The 27,717-nt window shown below is 40.2% G+C and overlaps 1 protein-coding gene across 1 annotated transcript in view; it reads right to left on the bottom strand.

Annotated features, from left to right (window-relative positions):
- Positions 1–27,717, bottom strand: part of CTSD (cathepsin D) — a 37,010-nt gene that overhangs the window by 6,951 nt on the left and 2,342 nt on the right. The window contains exons 2-6 of the mRNA XM_034416864.3: positions 26,167–26,323; positions 7,193–7,316; positions 3,904–4,022; positions 2,119–2,318; positions 1,424–1,546 (exon numbers count right to left, since the gene is read on the bottom strand). Coding sequence (XP_034272755.1) covers positions 1,424–1,546; positions 2,119–2,318; positions 3,904–4,022; positions 7,193–7,316; positions 26,167–26,323 — 723 coding nt within the window. The remainder of the gene's footprint in view (positions 1–1,423; positions 1,547–2,118; positions 2,319–3,903; positions 4,023–7,192; positions 7,317–26,166; positions 26,324–27,717) is intronic.

Genomic DNA, 27,717 nt, shown 5'->3' with positions numbered 1-27,717 from the left:
ACCAGAGGAAATGGCGGGGAAAGGCTGCGCATGCATTTAAATATTTTTGGGGAGGGCTTATTTTAGCGCATGCCCTCAAAAGCCCGATTGGTCTTATTATCACCGGATGTCTTATTTTCGGGAAAACACGGTAGTACTTACACTGTATGTTGTAAATGACTTTTTTTGTTGTTCTTGGGCCACTGGGTCTTTTGGCTTGCTTAAAATGTTTAGGAGGGCTTTAATTGGTTTGGGTGCTACAGATATGTAGTATGGTTGTAACAATATGTTAGTTGTTTGTGAGATGTTTTTCATGTCTGGTATTATCCTTTTCACAGCTTATCCTAGTTGTGCTATAGGAATGGTAAGGCACTTTTCGATAAAAGTTGTGTGGGTAACCATTCTGTTGGAAGGTATTATATAGGCAGTCCTTTTCCTGATGTTCCAGGTTGTTGCAGTGTGTTTGTGTCCATCTGAATAATGTTCTTACACAGCAACTCTTGTGGGAAATTGGGCTCTTAATTTTGGTAATGGATCCCTTGGTTAGTGTGGGTTGTTTTTGGATAGATTTGCATTTCTAGTTTGTTGTTGGTTATTTTCTTTTTCCCCTGTGAATTTTACTTCTTTGAAGATATTGTTGATTGTCTCATGCACCTTTTAAATTATGATCGTGTTATCTATATACCAGATTTTGGTTTCTGTGTGGGAGTGCTTCTAGACAATGCATTAAAATCTCTGCTATGAGTCTTGATCACCAGAGTTAGGTTTCATCTCAGGACTTAGTTGCGAGTCCTGAGAAATCACCGCACTCTCCCAACCAAATGCAAATTCAACTCAGTCTCTGGCCAACCAGGATAAACTTGAACCCATTGCTTGGACTCTTCAAGCAGCGCACAGGAGATCCACTAGGGAATTCCTAGAAACTTGGCATTCAGACAAAGCAGCCATCAATCAATACGCTAAGAGATCAAAATATTTATCTTCATTTCTTCTTTCTAATAGTATAGGGGTGGGGGTAGGAATAATAAACAGGATGACAGAAACAAATTTAACACAGATTCTTCCCTGTATGTAACAAGCACAATATGCAGCAATAAACTGAAGTCTGTGGTAGTTATACTATTATACCACAGTGAAGACACCTTTTAGGAGGGTGAGACATTTAAAACCATTCTTCCTCCTTTCCACCCCAATTCTCCTTCTGCAGCAAGTTAGGTCTAAAAAGGACCACACTTTTTAGACATTGTCATTTATGTTACTAAATGTTATATGCCATAAGGCAACATTCTGCTATAGATTTTGGACTTATCTAAACCTATATGCTATTAAGCTATAGACTGACTGAGAGATGCCCAGAATTAGTTATAACATGGGTGGCTCTATAAATATTTTAAATAAATAAAAAAACTAGGTATACAGGATAACCAAGGCAAAGAGAACTTACTTATCCATATGGACTTGCCAATAAGCTTTACGAGTTACGTTCACCCAACTGAAGTCTCCAGAATAATACTGGGAATCTGTTCCTCCCAAAAGCAATTCCCCTCCAGTTTGGCCTTTTGGATCCCTTGAAGAGACAATACAGAAGTTCAGAAAGAAAGAAAAGTCAGTACAAACAAGGAGGTAGACTCCGAGCCACTATACTGAATTTACAGAAACAATGAACAATAAAGAACACAAACAGACCAAAAGGTTTGCAGATCATGTAGGATCTGACATACTTTCATAGAATCTTAGTAAAGCAACATAATAGAACTTGAATGTTCCTTCAAGGATATCAACAACTTTGAAATCCTAATAACTCTTACTAGTAAATCCAACTGAATTCAGCAGAACTTGCTTCAAAGACAAGAGATATCTGTTTGGGCATTTATTATTTATATAATTGGGGGTGTGCTCTGATAGTTCAAGCAGCTTCAAAAAGTTCCAAATCTGCATCTCTGTAGAAATATCACTTCGTTTAAAACTGTACATAAAATGGGCATGGTCTCCTAAGAATATCTTGATTCATATCTATTGACAATGAGACTATTGCTTCGAAAACGGATGGGTCTCCACTATTATGTTCTAAAAATTGGATATATAGCAAGGGTGGACATAAAATTAGACAAGACTTCACTCTACCAGTCTGAGGCTCACCTGTTTAGATAAAAGGAAAATATGTTCTTTTCCAGTAATCCTTGTTCTATTACATTATCAAAGAAAGGTGCTACTTTATCGACAGAAATCTTGGGGTATCCCATGCCGAGAATGCCATCAAATTTTGCAGCAATAAAAGTGATGCCAGGCTGCTTGGTAGCTTCACCAAATAATTGGTCCTTGACACACAGGTCGCCAATCTAATAGGAAAACCAACAGGAAAGAAGTCAAAATACACGCTTAAATCACATCTGGAAATGGCAACATTCAGTTGATACACCTCAATGAACGCTGTATGATATAGAGCAATCAAGACACAAATATCTAGAAATTCCTAAATGGATTGCTTAGTGCTTTGCACTCTATGTAGGATGACAGTATCATCCTAACTTAGCCACTTCCTTTGAATGAACTGGATGGCTTTGCTGCTAAATCTATTGTTGAGAATTGTAGTTCAGCCAAATCTAATAATAATAATAATAACTTTATTGTCATTGTACATGTATACACAGTATACCCATACAAGGAAATTCACTTAACACCCAAAAACCAGGTCCAATACACATAACAATCCCCAAACACACTCCCACCCACCACAAATTCCCCATCCCTAAACCACCCAAACATCCACACAACAGACCAAGTAATGCTGTCCAACAGCTCACTGATGATGGCCCTTTAGTTCATTGTTGAGTACAATTATAGCTCTGGGATAAAAACTATTCAGAAAACGTGTGGTCCGAGTTTTAATTGTTCTGTATCTTCTTCCGGAAGGCAACAGTCCAAAAAGATCTAGAAATTGCATATTCATCATCAACCGTATAAACTCATATTACGGTACTTCATTCGAGACTTAAAAAGTTTGAAATAAGCAAATTTTTTTGCCCACAAGGAATCAAACAACTAAATAACCTGCTAAAAAGGTTATTGATTATGGATGAAAAGAGAGCTTCACATTTTGACAAAACTAAAATCCAATGAAGGTAAAGAAAGATTATGCAGAAAAAAACCCCATGAAGAATATTACCTGGATTAGGAAACAGCACAAGCAAGGAAATGTACAGGACAGAAGAAGCTAATGATTTAATCCATTAAATAAATAGTAGGGGGAGGACATATCTAAAGACATATCCATTTTTTAATTCTAAGAATTGGGACTTTTAATTTTTTAAGTGAAAACTCCTGCTACCTTTTCCAAAGGAAGGTAAAACAAGATGACCCCATATTAGATTATTAAAAGTGAAGAAAAAGCAGGATGTATACATAATAAAATTATGAGTAAGGCAATAGCTTGGATTCATATTACTATGGCTGTGAGATAAATGATCCATGCTTTGCATGGGAGAGCTACACATTTATTTGAAAAGCGTTCTTTTAATCCAATGTTTCCCCATCATGAGTCTTCATCCCTTTATTTGCTTTTCTGTTATAGATGACTAAAAGTGCAGTGGCAGTATTTGGAGAAAAATAAACCAAGCTTGTAAGGAAGCTTGACCTCATTTCTTATGAAATGACAAAATGGAAAAACTTCTTTTCCAAAACGTCTGAATAGCCTCTTATATTTGTTTGTTTGGGATGGTTTCTTTTTTCTGAATAAGTAAGATGTTCAGTAAACATTTGCCTTTTAAAATAAGAAGATAGAATCATGTGATATTTACACTCTTTCAAATATTTCTCAGAACCACAATGAAGTAAAGCTAATACAGTGGGGAGGGGGGTAGTTTTTTGGATAAGGAATTGGAGCCTTTTATGACTTAAATAATGAAATGCTATCATTGTACTAACCGTTACAGTATCCTGGCTGAGATATCCTGAAAGGCTTCCAGTACCATAATGGATGGCAAAATCTGTACCATTTTTCACATATGTGCTAGATTTTGAAGAATCATACTTATGATGTATCACTGCAGAAAAAACATAAGGATTGTAAGATGACCACATGCATGAAACTAATGTACACAATTTAATTATGCTCTAAATAAAAATCATTGAAACTCAAATATATCTGTGGAAGGCAAGACAGTAGCTAAATTAATAGTACAGATAGTCCTCATTTAATGACCACAAGTTCAGCAACCATTCAAAGTTACAAGGGCGCTGAACGAGTGGCACTTATGGCCAGTACTTGTAGTGGCTATTGTAGTATCTGTAGTACTTTATGAATTCTATCTATAATTCTGAATTCTAATTCAATCTTAATGATGAAAAAAAGCAGACATGAATATTTTTCCCCTAACAACATCATCACACACACACACACCCAAATAGACAGACATCTCTATCACTTATTTTATTTACTTTTCAGAACTTAATCTGAAGGATTGAACTTTGGTTTAAAACACTGGAGAAAGGCATACAAAATGCTTTATTTCAGCTACATGAAACTAAGGAGCAGTTTAAATTATATAATTTTAAAATATTCCATCCCAGTTATTAATCTGCATTGTTATACCTGTTCTGCAACATCTTAAGTAGAGGAAAATAACTAGAACAAGTATTATTTGTCTTAAAAATATGGACCAAAGCCATATTCCTTTACTCAATTCATGCACTGCTTTATTCATGCCCTCATAAAGAAAATCAATTAAATAGAATTAAGAAACCAGAGGAGAAAAGTGGCTTTTAGAGTCTTTTATACTCCTTGTGAGATTCAACATTTATAACCTTAAACCTGAAGTAGCTCTGTCCTTTTCAAGTGCCATCTGCTGATAAATGTCCTCTGCTGACAAGTGTCCTCTTGAATTAAGGAGATTTTTTTTTTTTTTGAATAGGGCAAATAACTACCAGAATGCAACTTTTTATTTGGAGTCATTAACAAAGGCTACTTTTTAAAAGCTTTCCTAAGAATTCAGAAATTCTGCCAGGAATGAAACAGTCTGGCCTTCAGCGGTATCAAGCTAGCAGCCTTTCTCGCTGGAAAAGCGTGAGTGGTGGCTTGGTCTGCAGAGTGGCACGCAGCGCAGTGGCTCAAACCACTTCCCAGCTGATAAGTGCCAATTAACTGTCCGGGGAGGGGGGGGGCAGGGCGGCAGCATTTCCAGCCGAAGTTGAACTGGCCAGCTCACAATGAGAAGCAACTAACACAGAATGAATTAATGAAAATAAAGGAAATAAATAAAACCTGAAGTCCAGAATCCAGATGGTCAGGAATGAGTTGTATGAGAGAAACTGCCAATATGTCTCATCAGATTGACTGAGTCAAATAAACTGGAGTTGATAGAGGCATATGGAGGCATGGCCATCAAAATTATGACTCAGTCTCCAGGCAGATCCACTGTATCAACCTATTCCTGACCCACTCCGCAGCCTATTGGGAGAACCACAACTGTCTTCGACCAGACTGAGTCAAAAGCTGGAGACCGTTGGCAGAGGGCATGTCCTCACAGCTTTGACAGACTCAATCTCATTGGCCAACAGACGAGACAACCCATTCCTGGATGCTGCCTCCACTATGACGGAGAATGGAGAAATCCCATTTTGGTTCTTAAATTAGGTTCTAAAAGAGTAGTGTGAGAATTGGCTAACCTGTCATATATTTTTTCAAGAATCTCCATATTTGAGAAAGTAGAATATGTATACAGCACTTGCATTATTTTAAAGAGAATCGGAAATAATTTGAAACAGTTTACCTCCCAGGTTGTTCACTTTTTTCAGCCCTATTCAACTCTGACCAAAATTATTTAATTATGCTTATCACAAATTGAACCTTTTCCTTCAAACGATCGTTAGCTATCTTTAGCCCAGTACAATGGAAGTAGAGTTGTATTAGTTTCATCAAGTTGAGTAATTTCAAAAGAGAATGCTTAAGTCTGAAGCTACAAATATGAAAGACAATCTCTCTTTAGCCTACATTTTAAACCACCTAGTTAATTTGGAAGGGTGCATTGGCTTCATTTTGTGTGTTGTAACTCTCATCTTTTTAATCCAACAGGGTTGGGGGATGGGAGAAGCTGCACAGAACAGTTTGGAAGATGTGTTCATTATGATTTCTAGTGGGGTATGGATTTGCTTCAGAAGTTCATCACAAACAGAAAGTGCTCCATTTATTTCAGGAATTAGGAAACACATTTCAGTGAATTTAAGAGACATAAGATACTTATCACAACTATCAGTATTCAGAGAAAAACAAAACAGAATAATCAAATCAGGCATCACACATTGCTGAAAAGCTGTGGAAACTCTAGAAAATGAAGTAAAAATCAGTACATATACACAATATGACAACAGCTAAAACATCCACAATACATTAAAATAATGACTTCATAAACCTCCAACAAAAGAGGTACAGAGTAACAAACATAAAAATACAAAAGAAACAATGATATAGTGCTTGTTAAGAGAATGTCTTCCAAAATAATTCCATCTTCAACAGCTTCCTAAAATACAGCAGAAAAATACAGGGAGGAGTTGATCTTCATAGATAATTATTCCAGAATATTATCACTCCTACAGAAAAGTAATGCCTTCTAGCCTTGGGCTCTTTTTGGAAGCTTGGGACTACAATTACTTCTCTCTCAAGGGGTGGGTTGAGTCATTTCTGGTTGGAGCATATATATGGGATTTATCTAAATGTCATTCTGCCAGAAGTTAAAATTTCTCCTCCTTATAATATCCTCCTCCAAATCTCTTCCATTGAGTTGACCAACAACCTGGAATAGAACTGGAGGACACTTAAGAGTTCAGCTGAAAGGAACGGAAGAACTCCAGATTGATATATACAAATCCACTATATAAGTTGGATATAGCCTGAGAAAGCATTTGAGGGAGTCTTCAGAAGAAATGAATTTCTTATATAGTTTCTGTATAAGAAATTCATTTCTTCTGAAGACTCCCTCAATTTTATAAACTGGATGGGCTCTTTAGCTACGTACCAGCAAAAGTTCAGTAGCTGGGTTGAGAAACAATATATAGACAACCATGGTTTTCATATATTTTGCTGAACAATAGAGAAGTAATTTTCTTAGAATGTCATCCTATATCGATAGAACATACAGGTAAATTTATAATCATATGAGATGGTCTTGCACAAATCAGCCAACTATGAGGTTTTATGTAAGCAAGAACGGATACTTACAGCAGGCAATATCCAGAAAGCCACAGTGAATAGATGGCACCCAGAGGTTTGATGAGCCAGTATCAAAGACTACAGTAAACTTCTGTGCTGGAGTCCCAATACCTATCTCCCCATAATACTGTGCCTGAAAAAGAAAATAACATGCAAGGACAATAAATAACTAAGAATTCCTCAAGTGAGAGACAGAAAGGGAAGAGGACCATTCTAAGCTGTTATATAACTCTATATACCGTATTTTTCAGAGTATAAGACGCACCTTAGTTTTTGGGGAGGAAAATAAGAAAAAAGATGACTGGCAGGTGGATCAGTCTCCTGGAATACCCCCAATTAACTGTTCCCAGAAGTGAATTTTAGCAACAGGTTCCTTGGTTGTGAGCTCTGTGCCTTGCTTTTTTTTTTTTTTTTCCATCTGAAAGTTCTGAAACTCTGTTTCAGAAAAAAACTTTTTCCTGCCTCGGAAAGCCTCCGAAACCACTTCAGAAAAAAAGCCTCTAAAGCTCTGTTTGGGGGCTTCTTTTCTGAAGCTTCGTTTCTGATGCTTTTTTCAGCCTTTGAAACCTCCATTTGAGAAGCTGGGTGAGGCTACATTCGGAGTATAAGACACACCCAGATTTTCACCCTCTTTTTGGGGGGAAAAGGTGCGTCTTATACTCCGAAAAATATGGTAGATCCAAAATATGCTTCATCCAGCTACACTGCTAACTACATTGTTCATTATTTTAGAAAACATATGAATGTCAGGACACTCCAACAATAATCAGTCTCGGAAATGAAGAGTAAAACAAAAAATCTTTCTCACTTCTATTATTAAGGTTTATAGGAAAAAGGGCAGCAATATGAAAGGATACCATCATTAGGATGCCACAATAGGGAGGTCTTAAGACAATGTCAAACAAGAGAGTTTTTGACATCCAAAGTCAAAAAACTTCACAGTTTTCTTCTAATATTTTATGAACAAAAAGCATTATGTATGCATCTTGAGTTGTATAAAATAAATATGGGATATGATAATAACAGCAGCAACAATCTATTCTCTAACCTGGAATGGACGTTGTCTTACCTGAACGTCCTTTTTCGGAACGCTGCATATACACTCCAGCATAGGGTTAAACCCTCATTTCTGCCAGCAACTGAGAGAACCTTTATTGATTTAACTTCCTACTCTGTGCTCTCACCACGCCCCTTTTGCACTCAGCTCCCCAGTCTTGAACGAAGACACAGCAGGTAAACCATAACCAACTTTATTAAAACCCACCAGAAAAAAACAACAACTGACAAACGTCAGAACAAACGGGAGGGGAATGGAGTGTATACGCAGCGTTCCGAAAAAGGACGTTCAGGTAAGACAACGTCCATTTTCCAGAACGCTGCTACTACACTCCAGCATAGGGACATACCCAAGCCTAAATTCCAGGGTCGGGCAACACACCACACCCATCCGAGGAACCAGAAACCACAGTCTGCAATACCCTCCGTCCAAATGACGCCTCCACAGATGCATAAGCATCAATGCGATAATGTCTAATGAACGGTGACAAGGAAGTCCAAGTGGCTACCCTGCAGATGTCCAACACCGACGCCTGGGTCGCCGAGGCCGCCGAAGTAGCCGCACTCCGAGTGGAATGAGACTGGATTCTCGCCGGAACAGGGCGTGCCTGTTTCTCATAGGCCGAAGAAATGCAGGCCTTAATCCAACATCCAATCGTGGCCGGAGACACCTTCTGACCCATAGAAGCCGGGTGAAACGACACAAACAGCGCCTCCGTCTTGCGAAACGACTCCGTCCGGCGTATGTAACGCCGCAGAGCCCTGCGAATGTCCAGAGTGTGCCAAAGAACCTCACGGTGATGGCTGGGCGACGGACAGAAATCCGGGAGAACCAGTTCCTGGGATCGGTGAAACCAAGAGTTAACCTTGGGGGTAAACGCAGGGTCAAGTCGAAGAACAACTGTGTTAGTGTGGAAAATACACAAATCCTTCTGGACGGACAAGGCCGAGAGCTCCGATATGCACCGAGCCGAAGTGATCGCTATCAAAAAGGCAACTTTGAATGACAAAAACTTCAAGGAAATAGAGCCTAGTGGCTCAAACGGTGAGCCTGTAAGGGCTTGCAACACCAACGACAAATCCCAAGATGGGTAACGGTGAACTGTGGGCGGTCTCAGATTCGTAGCGCCATGCATAAACCCCCTCACCCACGGGTGATGCGACAGCGATGTGTACGGGGGAAATGACAACACCGTGGCCAGGGCCGCCACCTGACGTCGTAGGGTCGCCGGAGCCAAACCTTTGTCCAACCCCGATTGGAGAAAACGTAGGACATCCTGAATAGTTGCGGAAGTTGGATCCACATGGGCCCCTGCGCACCAGTGACAAAAGGCCCTCCACGAGGCTTCGTAAATTCTCGTTGTAGATGGTCTACGGGCCACCTGAATCGTCCCAATCACCTCGTCTGGCAAGCGACCCTTTTTTAGGATAACGCGTTCAAATGCCAGACGGCCAACTGGAACCACTGGGGCTCGGGGTGTTGTATGGCCCCCTGGCGCAGCACAATCCGGTGGGGAGGAATCAGCCAAGGATCCGACGCCGATAGGTCCACGAGGTCCGCGAACCACGGCCTGCGCGGCCAGTAAGGTGCCACCAGTAACACTTCCGCCTTCTCTGCAAGCAACTTCCGGACTACCTGTTGAATCAACGGCACGGGAGGAAAGGCGTACAGAAGGCCTGCCAGCCAGCTGCATCGCAGAGCGTCTGTGTCCTCTGCGAGTGGCGACGGAAAGCGAGAGATGAACCTGGGAAGTTGGGCATTGGCCGGGCTGGCGAAGAGGTCCACTACCGGCCGTCCGAAACGAAGCGAGGCCTCTCGAAACAGACTGGGAAGAAGCTGCCATTCGGCTTGGTTGATCACCTCCCTGCTGAGCCAGTCTGCCCGCGTGTTGGCCGTCCCGGAGATGTGGTCCGCACGGATCGACGCCAGGTGTCGCTCCGCCCAGCTGAATAGACGCTCTGACTCGAACATCAGGCTCTGTGACCTGGTCCCCCCTTCGCGGTTCACGTGCGCTTTGGCGGACGTGTTGTCCATGAGTATCAGAGCGTGACGACGGTGAATCAACGGCCGGAAGTGTAGAAGGGCAAGGCGAATTGCCCTCAGCTCCAGCAGATTGATACTGTAACCGCGTTCCCGTCGGGGTCTACTGTCCCTGGGCCACTTGTGCACCTAGGTGGGCTCCCCACCCGTGGAGACTGGCATTGGTGGTGATCACTACCCGGTCCGGTTCCAGAAAGCTGCAGCCTTTCCGAATGGCAGCCGACTTCCACCAGCGTAGTGACAGTCGAACTTGCGGCGAGAGCCGTACCTTCCTCGCTGAATTGGAACAGCCTGTCCGTTGGAAGGGGAGCAGAAGCCACTGCAACGGGCGAGAGTGTCTGCGTGCTCACGGAACAATGCGAAAGCACGACACCATCTTCCCTAATAACTGGGACAATGTCAACAGGGGCACCGACCTCCGGGCTAAGACCAAGTCCAGGAGCGATGCAATGCTCCTCACTCTGTCCTCTGACAGGAAAACCTGCCCCTTCCCCGAGTCTATCACAGTTCCGAGATGTAAAATCGAGGTGGAGGGGACTAGATGGCTCTTGTCCAGGTTGATAGTGAAACCGTGCTCCCTGAAGGCTAAGAGCACCCGTTCCATGTCTCGCACTGCCCTCTGTCTGGACGAAGAAAGGACCAGCACATCGTCCAGATAACAAAGAGTCCCCGCCACCACCGCCACCAACTTGGTGAAAGTCCTGGGAGCCGAGGAAAGACCGAACGGCATCGCACAATACTGGTAGTGACTGCCCGCATACTCGAAGCGCAGAAATTGACGATGCGAAGGAAGCACTGGAACATGCAGGTAGGCCTCTTGCAAGTCCGCCGACTGCATCAGGTCCCCCGGACGAATCGATGCCAGGATTGAGCGAAGCGAGTGCATCTTGAACCGTCTATAACGCACCGCACAATTCAAATCCTTGAGGTTGAGAATCCCCCGGACGCCTCCTGAAGATTTCAGAACCAAGAATAGGACCGAATAGAACCCGGTTCCTCTTTGATCCGACGGAACCAGTTCTATCGCTCTTATCTCCAGGAGGTGAGTTATTTCCTCCATCATCTGTTTGCGACAGTCTGTAGACAGGGGTACAGGGCATCCGAGGAAGCGTTGAGGACGATCCAAAAATTCTATTGAGAGGCCTTCGGAAATCGTGCGCCGGACCCACTCGTCTGACGTGGAACGGACCCATTGTCGATGAAAGGCCTGGAGTCGCCCGCCCACGGGACCGGAAGTCGGTGAGTCATTTGCCCCTGCGGAAGGGCTTAGAATTGGCCCCGCGGTAAGGACGTTTCGACGCATGTTGAGGTCTGCCACGGTCTCTGAAAAGTTGCCTATCAGTGAAGCGGTCGGACTGCTGGAACGGTTGTCGGTATGTAGAAGGGCCTCCCTGCCCCGAATAGGTCCGAAAGGGCTGACGCTGCGAGTAAGGGGTATAACGCCTGTCTTGCTTGCGAGAAGAGGAAAGCATAATCTTCCGTTTGTCTTTGTCCTCTACAAGGACTGGATCCAATGCAGCACCGAACAGGTTGGAGGCCTTATATGGAGCCGCCGCCAACTTCCACTTGGCCTTGATGTCAGCCTTCCATGGACGGAGCCAGAAAAGGCGTCGTGAAATGATAGAAGCTGCCATAGCCCGAGATGCAAACTTGACAGAGTTCAGCGAGGCATCCGCTGAATATTCAGTGGCCGCAATGATCTTATTGATATCATGATGCATGCGTCATTCCTCCGGCGGAAGTCGTTCTTGGAGTTGGCGCAGCCATATCAGAGAGGCTCGATTAAAGAATGAAGTGGCTGTGGCCGTTCTGACCGTCCAAGCCACTGCCTGGTGAGACCTCCGGAACGCCAATTCGGTGCGCCTGTCCTCAGATTTCAGCCCTTCAAGAGGATCTGATGAAACCATCGATTGAGAAGTGAGGCTAGCCACTGGAGCATCCACCGTGGGCAATTCCAACATCGCCTCCAACTCAGGAGCCGAACAGAATAACTTCTTGTCCAGGTTACTGGGTGCAATAGATGGCCCCGGTTGACCCCAAGGTGCCTGCAACACTTCCGTGAACAGCTGAGGACATGGAATAAAGTCCTTTTCCTGCTTGACTTGTCTGAACAAAGCATCATGCGGGCCAGGTTCGGGTTGGGTCGCTGGGCGTTGAGCCCCCACCGAACCCAAATTAGTTGTCAGCCTGGCCTTGTGCAGCAGAGACTTGAACAATGAAGGTCGGAACAACCCGGTGAAAGCTGGAGAGTCAGGAGGTCCTCCAGGTCCTCTGGTCCCTCCTCCTCCTGGTCGGACGCCTCAGACGAATCAGATTCTAGACGGGAGGGGGAACGAGTCCTGCGAGAACCCGCAGCCCCCAACCCATTGGCATCTGTAATAATAGATGCCAATGTAGTGGAAAGCATCGACTGGAAGTCATACTGTGAAGTAGGCGGGGATGGATCCGCAGCTCGGAGCCCCGCTGCAGTGGGGGTGAACGTGGCGGAAGGTTGATGTCAAGGAGGTGGAGAGGGTCATCGATAGGGACACACCCCTCTGCAAGGCCAACGGAATGGGCAAGACCGCCCTCCGTTCCGGATCCGAGGCAGGAAGAGAGAACTGATGGGTGGGACCCGCCGTGGAAGACTTAGAGGACCGGGACTTATGGCCTCCCGTAGTGGACCGTTTATCTAAAACACGGCGTGTTTTATTATATACATACTAAATTATGTATAACTACAATAAATGAAATTGTTGAAATATATAGCTAGCCAGAGGGGGGGTCTGCAGCCGATGTCTACGGGGGCTTGAGGGTGGCGAGCGACCATCCGACACGCCACGCCCTCCTCCGGCTGCCCGAACGAAGATCGGGAGGATCGCCACGGCGCCGGCCACAGGAACCTGACGGGACGGTCGGCGATGAGGCTCTTCAGCGGTAGCGCACCCGCTAACCGCCTGCTCCCACTCGCCCTGCCGCCCCGAGCTTATTTCCAGAATCCGACAGGCCGGCAGCGAAGCCTTTAGCCTCCACACGCTTCGGGGCTCGTAGTTTGGCCGGATCCGTCCCGCAGGGACAGAAACTGGCAGCTGTGGGCGCGAGAACGCCCCGGTCGGGACGACCTGATCCCTCAGGCACGAACCTGACCAACAGCAGGCAGGCAGAGAAACCACTGAATTTTAAAGAACTTTTCAAATTTTCAAATTTTAAAGAAATAGGACAAAAAAAACAAAAGGGGAAATCTAATTAAACCGAAAATAAAGAAGGGGCTAATCAAAAATAAACAAAGGCCTAACGCTTACCTCAGAGCACAGAGAAAAACCCTCTCAGTCTGGCAGCAACTGAGAGAAAGACTGGGGAGCTGAGTGCAAAAGGGGCGTGGTGAGAGCACAGAGTAGGAAGTTAAATCAATAAAGGTTCTCTCAGTTGCTGGCAGAAATGAGGGTTTAACCCTATGCTGGAGTGTAGTAGCAGCATTCTGGAAAATGAATTGTTAACATCCATTACATGGAAGAAAAGACAAGTAAATCTTCTGCAAAAAATTCCAGCCACTATGAAATAATCATTTATAAAAACTTCAGCTTGTTCTGTTTCTTGGTCACCAAGAGCATACAAGAAAATGTAGGAAAAGCAATATATAGAGTATGATACCAACAATATTTGTAAAAAAAACAACAGACTAAAGGAAGAAGCCTTAATTCACTGCTTTAACAGGCTTCACTTCAAAACCTATTTTGCAATGGTTTTTTCCCCCCAGGAAAGAATAAGATCTTGAGCTTCTTCCTTTGTTGAATTCCCCCCCACCCCTTTCTCAGCTCTCTCATTCTTCAAATTAGATACTGTTTTATAATGCATTTTTCATTCTGTTTTAAGACCTTTGCTGTTTATCCCAACATTTCTGTATTCAGAGCTATCACATAATAAACTTCCATGCAAAACTGTGCTACTTTCAATAGCCTTCAACTATTACTTAGCAAACATATATTTCCTACTAACTGTCTGGAATAGAACTGGCACAGCCAAAAGGAAACCTAGTCTGTTTGGCCAACGTTCAATATGGAAAGGTCTCGTTCCCATGTGAAAATGAGTCATTATGAGCTACACCTGTCTGTATATTGTTATACAAAATAAAAGAAAGCCGTTTGCAAGAACTACTCAATAAGAGTGGCCAAGTGTTGCTATTCACAACTGTTGAACTGTTTCTACATTCATTCATATCTACTTTTGTTTTTAGAAATTTTGCAAAAAAGAACTACATTATACAGATTTATGCACACTGTAAATGTTGGCCCATATGGAGCATAGGTTTCTACTAATTTAGAAATGTTTGTGCAGATTTCTCCAGCATAGTTGATCAAAGAACTATAACAAAAGGACAATACGTAACCTTCAGTAGCTAATACAATGACAGTTTGGAATTGATTATACTCTAGTTAGGCAATTCCCAAACTGTCTATTTTGTCAAAGTAGTCACTACCATTGAAAATGAACATAGAAACATTGGACCAATTGTATAAATATAGTTCATAGCCGCTAATTTACACATGGTGTTTTATTCTCGTACTTTTTTTTTTTTTTTTAAATTTGATTTATATGCCGCCCTTCTCCGGAGACTCAGGGCGGCTTACAATGCGTTAAGCAATAGCCTTCATTCTTTTGTATATTTTATACAAAGTCAGCTTATTGCCCCCACAAACTGGGTCCTCATTTCACCTACCTTAGAAAGGATGGAAGGCTGAGTCAACCTTGAGCCTTGGAGAGATTCGAACCAGCAGAAATTGCAGGCAGCTGTGTTAATGACAGGGTGCACTAAACCACTGTACTATCAAGGCTCTTCCCATTCTAGCAACACAGCTGGCACATCATCTGTCCTCTACAGGCAGTCCTCAAATTATGACCATTTGTTTAATGTTGGCTCAAAGTTATGATGGCACTGAAAACAGTGACATGATGGTTTTCGCAGTTATGACCGTTGGAATGTCTCCACAGGCACAAAATCAAAATTTGGGCACTTGGCAATTAGCCAGTATTTATAATGGTTGCACTGTCCCAGGGTTACATAATTGCTATTTAGGACCTTCTCAGAGGACTTCCAACAAGCAAATTCAATAAGGAAAATCTGATTCACTTAAAGACTGTGGTGACTTATTTAAATGATCATAAAATCGGGCACGACTCATTTAACCATTGCGTAGCTTAACAAACGTAAGTCCCAATTCAGTCCCAATTATGGTCCATAAAATACATAAGTAAAATTAATACTAGCAATTTTAAAACTATGAATAGAAATAAAAATATGTCTAAAAAAATACCCTAAGAAGGAACAGAAGTAAACCAAATGATAGATTTTGGATTTAGATGGCTTCCTTGAACCTCATATTTTGAGGCAAGAAATTCACTCACCTACGTTCTTTCTTAATAAGATAGCTGCCTTTCTCCCCTGAACTAAAGTCTTTCAATTATGTTGGACTCCTATTTCCATAATTCCCATCCAAACAGATTAGATCCAAACAGCATTGCTGTGAATAAGACAAAGGTTTGTCATTCTCAGCTGACATAAGCCAGATAATGGAGAGAAAGAGACTATAAGGAGATGGATACCATCTGACCATATGGATCATGCCAGAATACAAAAAATATTAAGGCCAACACCTGTGCTGGATTATCTGATGATTTTCTATACAATAAAAAGATATAGTAAGAACTAGATGTGGGGAAGCAAATGATTGAGAATTCAAGAGACTGAAACAAGGAACCAAATTGTTCCTTTATCCATTTAAATCGTAATAGCAAAATCAAAAGAGATGTTAACTAGTATAGTGGCTGAAAGATTAGAAAATTTAGATATGCTTCTTTGTTAGTCAAAGATCTAGAAGATAAAAATAAAAATGGGAAATAAAAAAACCTAGTTTTTAGAACTGATATAAGAGAATAAAGATAGAATTAATCTGCATTGTTTGATGAAATTACAGTTGAAACTAAAACTGAGACGTAGTTTTTGTGGTTTCTGTAAAAATGAGATTAATCCAAGGAAGGAAGGCAATTATAAATATGGAACTAAATCATGAATGGGAAGTTTATTTCAATGGCAACAATTAAAATACTTAAAAGTAATGGAATTTTCAGTGACAATGAACAGTTATGAAAACTGAACAATGATAAAGGTGAGAGGAAGGAGGTAGACTTCTTAAATTACAATTTTTAAAAAACTTTTATTATAGTTACCACTGATTACAAGAAGAACCACTTAGTGCTGGATCAAGTAAAATTGACTATTCTCATAAAGCAGTGGTTCTCAACCTGTGGGACGCGACCCCTTTGGGGGTCGAATGACCCTTTCACAGGGGTCGCCTAAGACCATCGGAAAACACATATTTTCAATGGTTTTAGGAATAATTTTATGTTTGGGGGTCAGCACAACATGAAGAACTGTATTAAAGGGTCGCGGCATTAGGAAGGTTGAGAACCACTGTCATAAAGCAATGCTTGGCCATGTTTTGGCCATGTGAGATGAAGGGAGATGAGAGAACTAGAGAAAACTATTATGTTTGGTAAGATTGTGAGAAATAGACAGAGAGGGACGCAATGGATAAAGTGGATAGATGAGATTAAATACATTACTGGAATGTCCTTGGAAGAGCTACAAGTTATTATTAGACACAAGGCAAGATAATAAGCATTTGTTCATGCAGTCACCAGATTTGATAGCCTCTAATCAACTATTATAATCTATTGCATAACCAAAAAAAGCAAAAAACAAACAAAACCCCAACCCAGAAACAAAAACCCCAGGGCTTCACAACACTTCAAATTCAAAGGGAAAAAGGTTCTTTGGCTTATACTAGGGCACTGATGCCAGAGTTGCAGAACGATCCCAGGGAAAGATGCAAATTTGGTTTAAAGAATTATTAATTGCTATGTGTGCACCTACGTGTATCCCGAAGTGGTACTTATTTTTCTTTCGCATCTACAGCTCTGCCCATCCCTATGGTACAAAACCGTGTTATCAAGCTGTTAAATGTATGAAGAAATAAAATGAAATTGAGAGTTTTTTGTCCTTCTGTTTTGATTCAGCACCATTACTTAAGTTCCTTTGAATATGCACCACTTCAGAATAGCACCCAGATAAGAAAGCATTTCAAATACATTTGGAAACCATTTTCCCAAATATGAATATCAGCTTCATCTTTCCCAGATGACATTTCTAATATGTTCTAGCACTGCAAGTCAAATGTTGACTAAGCATGGTTGATTGTGAAAGCCTCATTATAGTATTTTTACCCATGTGAACAACTGTGGAGGTGGGCTGGGTGTGGCTGAGACACTTTCAAACAGTTTCAGCAAGATTGCTAAAGTTAGTTTATTTAGCAACTACAGTGGTTTTTCAACAGCTTCAAAGGAAAGATTTGCTAAGAAATCACCTGTAATTCCATGTTTTATACTTTTTATACTTTTGACAATTTTGTATCACAAAAATTTTAAATTAAGAGAAAGATGGGTCATGATGGATCATTAACTGATGTTGGCACCACTAATGCCTTATAGAAGGCTGATCTCTCACTGAAAGGTTGCTGAAGCAGATGTTCGTCAAAGCTTCTCTCTGAAATAGTCATTGTGGTTTAAGAAAGAATTGGATGGAATTATACATCTCACCCATCCCTGGTCTGATAAAGATCTTTGGTCTCTGCTAAATGCAAATTAAATAAGTTTCTTGGGCTTCTAAACTGAGTTTTGATTACTTTGCACAAAGCAGTGAGATATGGAACATGGAGCAAGTTGGTTGGATATTAAATGAGTTAAGCAATGTAATTTGTACCATTTATTTAGGATACAAGTGGGAGAAGAGCAGATTCCATTCATTATGCAACATATTTTAATGTAATTCTAAATTATATAGTATTAATTCTCCATCAACCGAAGGAGCGATGGATTCTTTTTAAACAGAAGGTGGATATACCACATTTCCCACATGCTCAGAACTTGCTTCAAGGATTATCATTACAATTAAATTTATGGAAATGTAGAAGATCATTCGGTCAATGATCGGTATAAAACATATAGCAGGTTTTTGTCTCTTATTTTATTAGCAGCTTATAGCACAGCTTTCTCAAATCAATCCACTGCATTTAGTTTTAATGAAGCAATCACTGTTATTCCCGGATCAGGCAAACATTCTACTATGTATTCAAACTATAAATCTATTTCCTTGATAAATTTGGAGACTGATTTTTAACAGCTACTTTGGCATACAGTATTCTTCTAGTTATAGTGCATCTGTCTTAGTCTAGGTTTATACAGGGCACTCAAGCTTTTGAGTTACATTTTTAATAAACATCCAGGTAGATAAAGATGTCCTTATTTTAATTCAAAATCTAAAAAATACATGTTTTTGATTATATCCCTATTATTTGGAATTTATTGAATATCAAGAAGACATGGGAGTTGGCTAAAATTATATAGCATTATTAAGGTTCTCAGCCTTTCATCCTTCTGAAGTGGGTAAAATGAGGACCCAAATAAATGGGGAAAATATGCTGACTCTGTAAACCGCTGAGAGGGCTGTAAGCACTGTAAAGCGGTATATAAGTCTAAGTGCTATTGCTATTGGAAGGATAAATCTACACCTTAATTTGCAACAACGTGTTGCCAATCTGTGTAAAAACTGCATTCTTCTACAAGGGGACAAATATTTTGACAAATACAGTCAAAGGTTTTGGAATTGTTCATTTTACAATAATTTCCAGGACCACCTTTTTAAAATCCTGTGCTTCTCAACTCAATCCAGAGTTCTGAGGAATCTTGAATGCTATTACATATATTTGTATTTTTCTTTGCTGATTAGCTTAAAATTGTGTAAATGAAAAATTAAGTATAGACCCCCACCCATACAACGGAGAAGAAAAAGCAGATATAGTAAATACAAAGAAGATTGTTTCAATAGTTTACACTTTTCCATTCAATTCAAAAGTGTAGATTTTTTTAAACTAGAAAATTGAAACCACCTCAGCAAAGGAAAAGGAACTGTGCCAGTAATGTTAGAGAAAACTGATAGTACATATATCATTTAGTTTTATTCATATTTCAAATGATAGCCTGTCAGCTAATCGGGTGTGGCAAACAGAGAAAAAAAAATGCTTTTTTGGAGAAGGGTTAGTTTGTTGTACTTGTATTTAAACTTCACGTGATTGTTTAGTGCACTTCAGATTATGGTTGCCATTCTTCTGAAAAGCAAAGGTACAGAGAGCAATTTAGCAAGCTCTCCTTGTCTTGACTTCCAAAGTTGCTTTCCTGTGTGTAATAAGAGTAAAGCCAGCTTGTTCTGCAATTCCCATGCTTGAACAATAGGTATTTTCAGCGGATGCTGTGTGTTCATTCACCAAAGAATTGCCATGGGGAAAGAGAAAGCTTTTACAACATGATGTCAGGATAGGTGTGGCTAATTCAGAGGTGAACTAATAATGCTTAAAAGCAACTTCTCCTGTAGCCTAGGTACAAAGCATTCTTTTGAACCTCAGTGGTGATCTGAAGAGACTCAAGAGGCAGATAGAGATTACAGCATGTGCACGTAGACCAAAAGACCACATCAAAGCAAAGATGAATATGAAGACTCAAACATCATGCATTTGCTTCAATGCACAAGATATTATGTAAAAAGCAATGTTTGCTATGCATGGATGAAACATGCGGACAAAAATAAAAATAGAATTAAGCATGGGAGATAATTTATTTTTTAAAATTTATTATGAAATTTATTTGCCGCCCATCTCGTTTCAAAGCAATTTATAGAGATAATACTTATAGTCGCCCCATAATACTCTCAAACATCATCCCCCATTACAAATATTTCACTATAGGTTTTTAAAGATACAGAACTGTAGATTACCTTTCAACCGAAATACTTCCTTGAGAAAAATGCAACACAAAGCAAAAATGTCAGCATCAAATCCACTTCTCCTAATTACCTGACAAGTTCCTGAAATACAATGGTGTCAAGATTTTCAGCATCCTTACAACAATTTTAAAACCAGGCAAGTATTGGAACAGCAATTATAAAAAAATATATAATTTTGTTCACAGCAAGTTGACTTGAACTCTTGTATTTTTAACTGCCCTTTGCTGCATTATCTTTTGTTTGGTTTTTTTGTTTAAAACAAAAGTCATAAGACTTTCAAGATACTTGAAGAGCAATTTAAACTTTAAATTGCTCTTCAAGTATCTTGAAAGTCTTATGACTTGAATGGCAGATAACAAATAAAAAAAGAAAAGTAGAAAAGCAACCAGAATACTGCCTGATCAGCCCTCTATCTTATTCTCTCTAGAATCTCCACCCATTGGATGCATGAATAAGCAGAGGTTTTAGCAATGGGGCATAAAGATACCTAGAAATCTATCTGCACTATAAAGTACATGTGGATTTTGACAGCCTTCAGATCCTGTCAGTTGGGAAGACAAATTGCCTTAGATCCTATGCAGATTCAAATGTGTCTGAAGAAGAGCCAATTCCATTCTTGTAAATGAAGTATGACTACCAGTTGAAGAACAAGTTGGTACTTGTTTTATATAAACATAATTGACAGTATGAGAAAGAAAGGAGCGTGAACAGGTAATTTGTTCAGAACCGTAAGGTTAAGAGAAGTTTTAACATGACTTTGGAATACCATGACTAAGCTACCTTGTTTTATGCAAATAAGAGCAGCATGAAATAGTTAGCATTCAGCTTTGAGACACTTTTTATTTCTACCTATATGTCACAGAAAGAGTGCCAGAGTTTAGGCCGATGTTCCCTTTTTTCCCTATAATGACATTCATCCCAATTAACTTCACTGCTGTTAACTCAATTATCTCAAAGCATTATGGGTTGGCCTATAAATTTACAAAAACAGATTGTGAAGATACGCTTCAAAATACTTGATATAGGTATATTTATGTCTGAATATCATCTAAATCACTGTAGGTCTACCCTGGAAAGGTATCACCTCAACAAGAAGGTCTTCAATAAAGACTGTATATAATTGCTAAATGTGATTTAATATGCTACCTCCTTCTCCTCATCCGAGCCAAAGAACAATTAAGTTTTTCCTAAAAAAAAAAAAAAAATGAGCAAGAATATATTGAGCAATTTTACTTAGTACATTTCAACATCACATGTAAAGCTTGATTAAACAATTCCATACCATTCTTGCAGAGCTCACTTGGAATTGGCAAACAAAACAACAAACCACTAGAGAAGAAATATGTCTGATAAAATACAGGCAGTCCTTGACTTCATTAACCAACTGTTGAAAGTTACAACACCGTTGAAAAAGGTGGCTTGCAACTGCTCCTTGCACTGATGACCATCGTACCATTCCCATAGTTCTGGGAGAAAAATTCATGCACTTGGCAACCAGCATGTAATTTACAGTGGTTGGAGGATCTCAGGATCATGTAATTGCCATTTGCAATCTTCCCAGCTAGATGCAACAAGCAACGTCAATGGGGGAAGTTGGATTTGCTTAACGACTACATGATTCACAACAACCATGGCAAAAAAAGTTTTAAAATTGGGCGGGACTCACTTAACCTCTTCGTTTAGGAACAGAAATGCTGGTCCCAATTGTAGCTCTAAGTCAGGTGTCAGCAACCTGCGGCTCCAGAGCCACATGAGACTCTTTGGGCCCTCTGCTGTGGCTCCCTGTTGGGTGATCCCACCACTGGCTGGCCCTGCCCCCTGCCCTCCCAGTCACTCCTTGCCTGGCCTGAGAAGGTAAGGGTGACGGTGGGTGATGGAGAAGTGGCCGGGGCAGAGGCAGAGAGATAGAGAGAGAGGTGGGGAGGGAGGGGGGAGGGAGAGAGAGATGTCAAAAGGGTTCTGTGGTTCCTGGTGTTTTTAACAACCGGTTCTCTGCCCTAATGACCGGCTGGGTAGGCGTAGCTAGGGGGGTGTCATGTGACTGGTGGAAGTGAGTGACATCGAATTGGCCACGCCCACCCAGGATTTGTGGCTCCCGGTGTTTTCTTTTCTGTGGGAAACAGGTCCAAATGGCTCTTTGAGTGTTTAAGGTTGCAGACCCCTGCTCTAAGTCAAGGATTACCTGTACTCAACTTTTCCAAATTGGAGGTACAGACCATTTAGATCCGTAACAGATAATGGGGGGGGGGGGAGGAGAGACGTGCTTCATTTTTTCCCTAGGTTCCAGCTACTCATCTCTTTTCCCTCCCATATGCCTCATAGGAATATTTAATGCTTTCAAAAGGAAGAGGAACCTCATCAACTTCACTGCAGTACATATCCCTTTCCTTCCCAGATCAAATAAGTGGCAGTTTCTATTTAATAGTTTATTGGAAGGCAGATAGGCATCTCAGAAGCATAAGCAAAATCACCAGGAAAATGGCAACAACTTAAAATTTAAGATATATTTACAGAAGGGCAAAGGATAAGCTGAACAAGCATAGTGGAAATGGGAACATTTTAGACTTCAAATTTTGTTTATGAAAGATGACATCAGCCAAGTTACCAGACCCTGTGACAAGTGTAGACAGACTTTGACAGAGATTCACATGAGGAAACATGCAGAATATGAGTTTAGAAATAAACTCTCCCAACACCCAACCCTGAGCTTCAGGGCATTATTAGCTCAAGAATAATATAGTCTTCACTTGTAGCCATCAATTTTGTGCCTTAGTCTCCCAGATCAAAAATGACTGAATTTCTTTAAATGCTATGATGTTGAACCCATAACAGCACCTATCTGTACCACTAGAGTTTAATGGAAAGAATTTCCAATACAACATTTTCTCATATTAGGAGATACTAGCTTGGAACAGTATCTAATTTCAACAGACAACCTGGCTGTTCCGGCATAACTACAGTTTCTTAAGGACTCTCTCTGTAGCAGCTCCCCCTCCAGCAAAATAATATTAAGAGAGAACAATGAATTGCATTACATAGGAATTGAAAACTGGGAGAGCAGGTATGGGAACCGGATGATGGAAAACCAAGAATTACTATGTGGAAATGACAGATTGAAAGAGCCAAGTTCAATTAAACCAATCCCTAGTGAATACAGAACTTCAAAGCTGAATAGACAGACCTACCGGATATAAATCTAGACCTATTATATCCTGACTGCAAAAATCTGGATGACTACTAGATGGCAGTCAAGTGTTATCAGTTTTCTGAATTTCTATGCTGCCATCTAGATTTTTGAAGAATAGATAAGACTGGCCTGGATATACCAACAATTTGACTCTAATCATGTTTCCTCCGAATAAACCCTGCTGACTTCACGGGGACTTGGTCCAAGAAGGTGCACTATTTGTAGCAATCTGGGATACCTAAAGTTGCAGACTGAGATTCACTCATTGAATCTCATTCACTCATTCACCCAACACATTGACCTCGTTATAATGAAACAACAGATGTGCCTGAAATTGCTACCCTTGCCAATCATATAATTATTACATGCTACAATTGGAAGTTTTTTTTAAAAAAAACCCAACTCAAATCTATAAAGATACCATTTGCTGCTTGAAGCAGCGCAGCAGTCACTTTTGTTTAAAGTTGTTTATTTCAAAGCAAAACAATGCAGCCCATCATTTATTTCAAATGATGGCCTGCATTGTTAATTGCATTTTGCAAAACATAAATGTCTATCCTGAATTATTATAAATATATATTCTGATTACTTTCTCCACTGGTTGCTATTTTTTTTATCAGACACAAACCTGTTTATGGTTTGATACAATGCCGCATTTATAATATATCTGATTTTATTTATGCAGAAAAGTTAGAAACCTGCTCTTCTGAAAAAGCTTGATAGACTTGCTCCATAATGGAATTAATTGCTGAAGTTTCCTGATACTAACTAGCTAAGTTTTCAGTATATTCCAATTCTGAACCTCCTGCATGAAGCAGAGTGCTGGCCTGTACGGTATTATTCAATTTGGTAGCTTGGCTTGCAACTTCTTCTAAACCATGATTTAACTGCTTTGCTGAATAAACTACAATTGACGGGCTTCCATAGTAAGCTATAAACCATAAATGACTATTTGCATAGCACATTAAGCCAAAACTAAAGAAACCAATTAGTTTAGTGTATTCTGTAAAACAAGCCACTGATTCTACCCAACTCATAGGATGGATTCCCATAAACTGCAAGCCATAATGTTAGTTTAAGTATGGCTTAATGTGATATTTAAACAGTCACACAAGAAAAATATATTTTAAAGAATATTAGTTGTCACATGTATTTATATGTCCAACAGTTCACTGTGGCTTATAGTTGCAGTCTCTAATCAAAGTGTTTATGAACAAATTCCAATTACCATAATGAATAAAAATTCACTTATGGGGTGTTGAAAATGGTTTGTAGCAAAGTTTTATACCAGGACTTAGTGCAACCAGGGTGCACAAAGAAGATTCCCTAGCTTAACCTAATTTAGAAAACTGCCGGGCCTTATCCATATATCTATTTTTTTTTTCCACTGACAAGGAGTTCAAGAATCACAAGACTCAAAAGCATTCATAAAGCATCTGAGATCTAATTAGTCCTAAGAAAAAAATTCTCATTAACACAGAGCCTGAATACAGTTTTTCTTTAACTATCACCTTGCTGGTAAATTTTGAGAGTTACATCTTTTGCTCAACAGATATGAGGAAACTGTACAAATAAGCATAGAACAAAGAATACAGAAATTAAATCAATAAAATATGCAGTTATTTAATATTGCCTTGCAAAGAATATTTAAAAAGAAATTAAAGCAGAAACAGGGAGACACTGTTTACTGCAGCTACACTTCTTTTCATCTTTAGAAACAAGCATCATTAGTGCGACTTTCTTTGAACCTGGAAGAAATTACCAAGGAGTTATATTCCAGGTACAATGTCCAAATGCCAATAATTGTCTGCCTATTTTCCATCAGGAACAAAATTAGAATTCCAGCTGTAAATCTTTATTAAGAAGAACGCCCATACTTTATAACCTCATGCTTTTCTAATCAAGTGGAAATCACAGCAGTGGTACCAAAAAATGTATTTTACACAGGAAATTTGCACTAGGTGTTCTACTTCGGGCCCAGGTTTCTCTCATTCTTAACTTCAGCCATTTCATTGCATCAGTTCTCTTTTCAATTGAAGTATCTTTTGAGTGAATGGATTTTGATTCCCGAATGTCAGAAACACAAGAGTTCATATCCGTTCTGATGACTTTCACCAATTACTTCATACCTCTCCTACACACATTTTCCTTTATTTCAATAGCATCTTTGGCCCAAAGCAAATCATGAACTTGCCTCCCAAGTAGATGCGAGTTTTTTCCCCCATAAAATTAACCTGTAAAATATTCCCACAAAACCTTTCTGTGGGAATATTTTTCACAAGGAAGTGACACATTTTGGGTTTATGAGACAGTAGGGTGGATGGCCCACATTCCAAATTTGCCTAAAGGAATGAAGCTGAGCATGCGTAGCATGAGCTATGAAACATTAGCTGCTGGCTGCTCTCAAACTGAAGCACAGATCACCTAACCATTACAGATAGTTGGGCAATAGAAGGACATTAACTGGCCTACATAGGCATTAAGACTCATTAATTCAGCATTCTATGTCACACAGTAGTCAATCAGATGCATTCAGGAAGCTCAAGAAGTTGATAAACCTCTTCTACCGCTGCTCTTTAGCCACGGGTATTTATTAAATTTATATGCTGCCCATCTCACTATGCAAAGTATGGATAGTATTTGAAGTATGCTGTCCGTGAGGCAGGAGTCAGAATACAGTTCTTAATACTGGCAGCTGTTGATATATTCGTACAGATCATTAATTTGCCTAGCCTCATTTACTGCAATATCACATATATTCTTCTCATAGCTAAAAGACCAAAACCAATAAAGCTGATAAAAGATAAGGAAACTACCACCCTACTTACATCCATGTAATTCTTCAGAGCCTCTGGGGTAGGTATTTGTGCACCCGGACCCCCAAATTTATACTTCAGCATTTGTCCCAACTCGATCAAGTCTTGGATATTGGTCCCATATTCATTGTAGATGCTACGCATGGAAGGGAATTTCTTCAGAGGGATTCTGTTCAGGAGAAATTATCAAACAACAAAAAGAAAACATGTATTAGCCACAACAATTTTCCTTGATATCCTCTTTTTCCTGAAATTCTTCCGGGAGAATCAGTATAGTGTAACAATCACAGCACAAAATATATTTTTAAGTACAAGTAGCAATTCGATTTACAATTCAACAGCAGTTACAACAGCATCAAAAAAAGTGACTAAGAACCGGTCATCACACAACGGTCACAGCATCCCCACAGTCACATGATCAAATGTGGGAGCTTGGCAACTGGCATGGTTGCCAATGGTTGCCGCATCCCATTAAGCCGGAGTTGCTTAATGACCTTGTCATTCACTTAACAACTGCAGCAATTTGCTTAACCACCGTGGCACAAAAGGACATAAAATTGGGCCTGACTCACTTAATGACCTTACTTAGCAATGGAATAGTTTTCCTTTTTTATCTAAACCTAACCATCAAGCTCAGTTTGTCTAGTTGACACATTCTCCAAGATTTACTGGCATGGGCCTTGTGAAGTTAATGGAGCCTTGCTAGTTTACCCTGCAGTAATTATGGGAACCTCCCTACAGATCAGGGTTTCAAAGCTTCATTACTCCCTTTTTATTAACCTGTATTTGCTAAGACCAACCTCTGAAAGCTTATGTTAGCTCTAATTACTTTGGACTGACATCTTTAATCTGTTAAATGTCACTTTAAAGTTAATACATTACTTGGAAGGATAAAATTCCTGAAACATCAAAAATATGAATTATCTAAAGACCAAAAGGCATCCTCCTGACCTACAATCTGTTTCAAGTTATGCTTAACCGTCATATCAAAATCAGCGCTATATATGATGTTATACTACATCTACAATATCAAACCAGAAAGAATTACCAACAAGTTTAACAGGAACCAACAAGTTTAAAAGACAGAAAAATCAAGTTGTCTTTATGGTGTTGGGAAAATAGGGGGAAGAGGTGGAGGAAGGGAAGAGTTTTAGTTAATTCTATTATTATTCACATTTTAAAATGCAGGCACACTCCTCAATGAAAGAAGCCCAGACCTAACTGGAAGTAACTTTAGTCAGTCATTCTGTTCAGTAGTCAGTATATGTTCAAACATAAGTAAATTCAATGGTGCTTAATCTCATAAATGAGAATCAGGCTGCAGCTTTAATTACATTTACTCCTACTGGTTTTTCATTAGTGTCAGCAAGTTCCAATGGCACTGCCTTTTGAAATCGGGTCCACAAACTTTATGTGATATTGGAAGCCAGCCATAGTTGCCTTCAATTTGGGCCCTGTATCCAGATTATCCCTTCTCTAACAAGTAGCAGAAGGTTTTGAAAAGCGGATGCTATCATCATCATAATCTCACTATGCTTCTTTTTGAAAGCAGCCAATTGTCCA

Source organism: Pantherophis guttatus, chromosome 1, assembly GCF_059756535.1.
Source record: "Pantherophis guttatus breed Tessera chromosome 1, ASM5975653v1, whole genome shotgun sequence".
Classification (NCBI taxonomy): Eukaryota; Metazoa; Chordata; class Lepidosauria; order Squamata; family Colubridae; genus Pantherophis; species Pantherophis guttatus.
The sequence above is the reverse complement of the archived record's forward strand: the minus strand, read 5'-3'. Positions and strand labels throughout refer to the sequence as shown.